The sequence below is a fragment of the Gekko japonicus genome, unplaced genomic scaffold (genome assembly GCF_001447785.1).
Source record: "Gekko japonicus isolate JY-2015 unplaced genomic scaffold, Gekko_japonicus_V1.1 scaffold1411, whole genome shotgun sequence".
Lineage (NCBI taxonomy): Eukaryota > Metazoa > Chordata > Lepidosauria > Squamata > Gekkonidae > Gekko > Gekko japonicus.
The window spans coordinates 477,794-483,549 of NW_015170323.1; the positions used below are offsets into that span (position 1 = coordinate 477,794).

At 48.9% G+C, this 5,756-nt stretch overlaps 1 protein-coding gene across 1 annotated transcript in view; it reads right to left on the reverse strand.

Moving 5' to 3' along the window:
• RBM42 (RNA binding motif protein 42) overlaps positions 1–4,699 on the reverse strand; it is a 14,718-nt gene extending 10,019 nt beyond the window's left edge. Inside the window, exons 1-4 of the mRNA XM_015418088.1 lie at positions 4,527–4,699; positions 1,975–2,128; positions 1,596–1,683; positions 1,113–1,178 (exon numbers count right to left, since the gene is read on the reverse strand). Of these exons, the coding sequence (XP_015273574.1) occupies positions 1,113–1,178; positions 1,596–1,683; positions 1,975–2,128; positions 4,527–4,666 (448 nt within the window). The 5' untranslated portion in view covers positions 4,667–4,699. The remainder of the gene's footprint in view (positions 1–1,112; positions 1,179–1,595; positions 1,684–1,974; positions 2,129–4,526) is intronic.
• Between the last annotated feature and the right edge of the window lie 1,057 nt (positions 4,700–5,756).

The window sequence follows — 5,756 nt, forward strand, 5'->3', positions numbered from 1 at the left end:
TCTGACAGAACTATGGCTTGCCCAAGGTCATCCAGCCAGGTGCAAGTGGAGGAGTGGGGAATCAAACCTGGTTCTCCCAGATTAGAGTCCACACACTTAACCACTACACCAAACTGGTTAGGACTGGCCATACCCAGATTTTATTTTTTAAATGTCTTCCTAACAATGCACATAAGTTCATCATACTTGCAGCAGTGCTGAATGTAATATTGCTTTTTGTATTTTTTAAATAAATTCTTCTAAAAAAAACCCCCAAGTATTTCAGTGGACATGTCTTGCTGGGTCGATTTTCTGCAAAGCAGCTATGAGATTTGGCCGAGAATCAAAGAGTGCCTAGCTTGAATGAGATCTTTGTGGTGAACGCTGACTAGCTTCAGGAAAGCCGCCCAATCTGAAGCCCACCCCGCTCCACTGCCTGCAGTGCAGACCTACCTTAAAGGACGGTCATCAGGATGACAATATCTTTGAGACCCCCTTGGCTAAATAAAATCTTTACATAAATGCTACTTATGGTGCTGCCCTTGGGCTAGGACAGGTAAGAAATTAGATTTAAAAAGCTTCCCAGTCAGAAAGAAAGTAGCCTTTTATGCATTTAAGCACTGGTGCTCACACTTGCCGGGAAGAGAGAAAAAGCAAGTGGGACCGAATGGTGGGATGTTCCAGAAACGCATCCTTCAGAAGACTTGTGGGCCTGTCTAGCCTAATTCTGCCTGGCAGCAGCCCTTGTTCCTTCTAAGCTGAGTTTTTTAGCCTTCGTCTCACACATTTTTGTCTCAGCTCAGGAAGGAGGGCTCCAGCGCAAACTAATTTCTGCAGTAGACAAATTGCTGGCTCACAACTTTAATGCCAGTAACTCACAAAGTAGAATTTTTGCTCACAAGACTCCGCAGCTTAGAGGGAGCACTGGCAGCAGCTCTCTGCGGAGTTCAGGAAGAAAGATTTGCCAGCCATATTGCCAAAAAGTTTTTTAAAAAACCAACTAGAGATGCTAGAGACTGGACATGAAACCTTTGGCATGAAAAGCAGACACTTTAACAAAGACCTCGGGTTGACTAAACGCATAATGTCGTGCCCCTGCATGAGTGAAATGAGTGAAACAAAACAGAACTTACCAGATCTCTGCAGGACATGAGGCACAAAAGTCGGTCGGAGGATCGGGGGCCGCTGTGGGGGTACAGCTGAAAGACAAATACCGAGTTCAAGGTGTGTCTGCAATCCCTGTTACCAATGCTGTGCACAGAACAAGCATGCGATGCAAGTGCAGAAGGCTGCAGAATATGCCACCCCAGATTAGAAAAAATGGCACACTGGCACGAAGGCTACTCCTCGGATAACAGCAACCAGGATAAACCGTGAGTTCTGAAGATGTGGTACCCTCAGCAATAGTCCAAGATGGGCAAACAAGCAATAGTGGTCGCTTCAATCTGTAAAGATGTGTGTGTATGTTTCCAGAGATCCTCCTTTTCCCATTAAGAGATTAACAGACTTCCTACCTGTCCCACCCTTGAGCAGACCTGTGATTCTGGTAGGTACAGGTAAGAGGGAAAACCAACAAACTGGCTTAGCTAAGTAACAGAAGGCCACCAAAAGCATACCTGGACCTACAAAAGGTACTGGGGGAGCCACAATAGGAGCCACCACCGTGGCAGCGGCTGCTGCTCGGGCTTCCAGACTCTGCTGGACCTGGAGGACAAGAAGGAAAAAATCCCAGTAAGGATGGGTCATCGGGATGAATGGCCAGAAGCAGGTCCGCCTGCACACACTCCCCCCCCCCCCGCGCCCACACCCCCCGCCGTAACACACAAAAAATTTCTGTATAAGAATAAGAAGTCACAGCTCACCCCCTATGTAACATCCCTATGAGAGCTATGAGAGCCAAGACTACCCCCTCGCCTAAGTCAGAATTTGAAATCTCCACTGAAACCAGATTTCTAAGCTGTCCAGGCTTGCAAAGTAAATGCCTCGAATTCTCACCTGTTGGTAAGTGTTGGTGGCAATGATAGGGCGGATGACGGGGACCGGTGACACCGCAGGCACGGCTGGCACTGCTAGGGCAACAGGGACAGCCTCCACCACAGGAGTCACGGGAGGTAGGGAAACAGGAGCGCCCAGCACCTCTTGTTCAAATCTGTAAATAACACCATATCATCGCTGTTGCACTTCAGAGCTCTGAAATATGACACCTCAGAAAGCAGATCATCACTGATGGCTTGACCGGCTACTTCAATTATCTATTTTCAGTGTGGTTTATAACTATCGTATTTACATGTGTTTCAGTGATCAAACAACTTCTGAGTAGGATGGATGGTGAGATACCTGCTTTTCATAAACGTGTTGTCTGCTTTGTATGGGAGATGAACCAAGAGGAGAAAGGCTTCCTTGCATCATCTAGTGAGTTTATGGTGGAAGTGGGATGTGAACTGGGGGGTGGGATGGGGTAGAGATGTTCCCAGTGAACTTCTTGAGCTCCATGGCACCCCAGGATAGGAAGAGTGGCAATAGCCCGGCTAAATAAACTCCTCATCTTGAGAAACTGTGGCTTGAGGGATCACACATGAAGCTGCCTGATACCGACACCTTGATCCATCAGAGCCAGCAGTGTCTACTCAGAAAGGCAGCAGCTCTCCAGGGTCTCAGGCACAGGTCTTTCACATCGCCCTCTCCCAGGTCCTTTCAAGTGGAGATGCTGGGTGGGAGAGCATCTGCTTGGTATGCAGCAGCCTCCGCATTCAGTCCCCAGCCTCTCCAGCTAAAAGGATCAGGTAGCGAGTGATACGAAAGACCTCAGTATGCAACATTAAAAAATCCACTGGCCAGTCAGAACGGACAAAACTGTCCCTGATGGGCCAAGTATCTAACTCGGTGTAAGACAACTCCATATCCTTCAGTAATGACTACAAAGGGGTAATCATGTTAGTATGCTATAGCAAAATAAAACAGGAGTCTGGCGGTCTGTTAAGGACTAACAACATTTGTTTCAGTATGAATTTTCACAAACTGAACTCACTTCTTTAGGCAGATATATCATGGGGAACTTGCACCAGGAGATTACACAGCTGTATGAAGAAGTGCACCTGACTCATGAACAACTAGATTCAAGTCCAGAAGCACCTTAGAGACCAATTTCCCTGGTCAAAGATGTCCCTACGGAGCAGCCGCCGAGCCCTGAAGCCAGGAGCTGCTGCTGCTGCCACTGCCGCCACCACCACCACCATGGAGCACTCATTGTACCAGCCTGCCCAGCTCGTCCCTCCCTCCAGTTGGCGCTGATTGCCTCTGCCGCCACTGAGTCCGCAGGTAGCCGGGGGGGACGGGGGGAGGCAAGGGGCTCCAGTCGGCCGGCCTGCCTGGCGAAGGGCTCGAGACTGGCGAGCTTCCCCCTTCCCGTGCGACTCTCTGGGGCGGGCAACCAGAGCAGGGTGGAAAGCGAAAGTGCGCCAGATGGTCTCCATGCCCCGCCGGGAGGTTGGCATCTGCACTCGCCTAGAGCACAGGACAACCTCGGGCCGGCCCTGAGTATGCTATAGCAAAATAAAACAGGAGTGTGGTGGTCTGTTAAGGACTAAAAACATTTGTTTCAATATGAATTTTCACAAACTGAACTCACTTCCTTACACAGATATATCATGGGGAACTTGCACCAAGAGATTACACAGCTGTATGAAGAAGTGCACCTGACTCATGAACAACTAGATTCAAGTCCAGAAGCACCTTAGAGACCAATTTCCCTGGTCAAAGATGTCCCTACCAAGCCAGTTTAAGCCCCCATGCTGGGGGAGGGGGGTATATGAAACCTGTCTATTTTTGAGAGCCAGTTTGGTGTAGTGGTTGGTTGCATGGACTCTAATCTGGGAGAACCAAGTTTGATTCCCCACTCCTCCACATGCAGCTGCCGGTGTAACAAGTTCTTTCAGAGCTGTTCTGTCAAGAGCAGTCCTTGAAAGAGCTCTCTCAGCCCCACCTACCTCACAGGGTGTCTGTCGTGGGGAGGGGAAGGAAACTGTAAGGTCCTCTGACTCCTTTGTGTAGTGAAGGGCGGGGTATAAATCAAATCTCTTCTCTTCTGCTTTTGCTAGATCCGAGTCCAGCAGCACCTTGGAGACCAACAAGATCTGGGGAGTACTAGCTTTCAGAGCCAGCTCCCTTCATCAGATACGTATATGAAGGAGGAAACTGTGACTCTCAAAAGCTCATGCCTCAAAAATCTTGGGTCTCTGAAGGTGCTGCTGGACTCGTTGTTCTACTGCAGTCCAACACGGCCACTCCATGAAACTTGATTCGTGAAAGCTCATATCGAAACGGATACTGTCAGCCCTTAAGGTGTCACTGGGCTTTTGGTTCACACGTCCCAACACAGCTCCACTTCCCTTGAATCCACACTTTGTTGCCCAGCCCAGCCTCCCTCGACATCTTATTGAGCTCCCTTTCCCCTCAGTTTAGGACTAGCAACTCCCCATTTGTCCTCTGAGCAGGTGACAAGTGGAGTTTGCTACGCTCAAGGGGGTCTCCCTGCAGGAATTCCTTACAGCGCCATCTCGGCCTCCATCTCCTTCAGCCGCTCCTCCCCGCTCTTCGCGCCTCCCCCGACGGCTGCGGGTCCTTGTCCAGGTTTCCCCCCGGGTATCCCGGGGGGCCCTCCCGGCGGAGGAATAGCAGGAGTCGCCATAGCAGAAACCCTTCGGAGGCCAGCCGCCTCACAACCACCCCGGGAACAACTTCCGGCGCGCACCTATGACGTCAAAGACGGGTTCCGGAGCTGCTCCCCTGCTTTTGCCTTCAAGAGATAAAGTGAAACAACGCACCGCCTAAACTTCCGGCAAAAATGGAAAAACCGTCATTGACCGTGGTAGTCTATGGGAGGTACTACAAGGCCTTGACGACTCCATGGTGGGAAAGAGCGGTAGGAACCGGAATTGTAATTACGACTCTGGCTGAACTCTTAGTATACTATTGGTTTTTTTTTTCTTTTGGCAAATTCTGAGCGCCAAGAGACGGGCGGGCCCTGCTAATTCCCTCATTAGTTGTCTGAGATAAAGGAGGCGGGAACTAGCTACAGAGCAATGCATAGCTGCGTAGAAACCGCAGGCGATGCTCTTAGGGTGGTGTGCGCAGCCAGGGAGGGGTTTAAAAACCAGAACCTATGTAACGCAACACTCTTGCATGTAGGGTTGCAAACCTCCAGGCCCCTGGAAAAGACTGGATCACGGAAATGAATGGCTATCTATAAATAGAACAAAAGTTACCGTGATCAGTTGACTAATATACTTTCCAATACTAAATCAACCTTCCTTGCTTAATTTAATCATGCTTAATACAGTCATAATGATATAAATACCATAATCGTATACAAATGTTCAAATATGAACATCAAACCACTCTTTCAAATGATACTCCAAAGTAGGGAGGCTGCATAAATCCTGGAAAGAATCCTCAGAAAAATCTCACAACTGATGGAGCTGTGTTGTTTCACTGGGGAGACTTTCAGGACTTCACCACTTTGAATGAATGGGAGCGGATGCCGACTAATTAAGATAACACGTTGGAGATTTCAGTCTTGAATGAATGCTATTGATGTAAGTTGCTAATTGGAGTGGGTTATGCTTGTTGCTACTACTTCTGTATGGATTGTTGAGATTAATTTCACAGCACAGAAAATGTCCCAACTGTGAGGAGCCTTGGAGTATCATTTGAAGGACTGGTTTGAATTCAGAGGTCATTTCGGGGGGGAACGCGGGGGAACACAGTTCCCCCGGGTG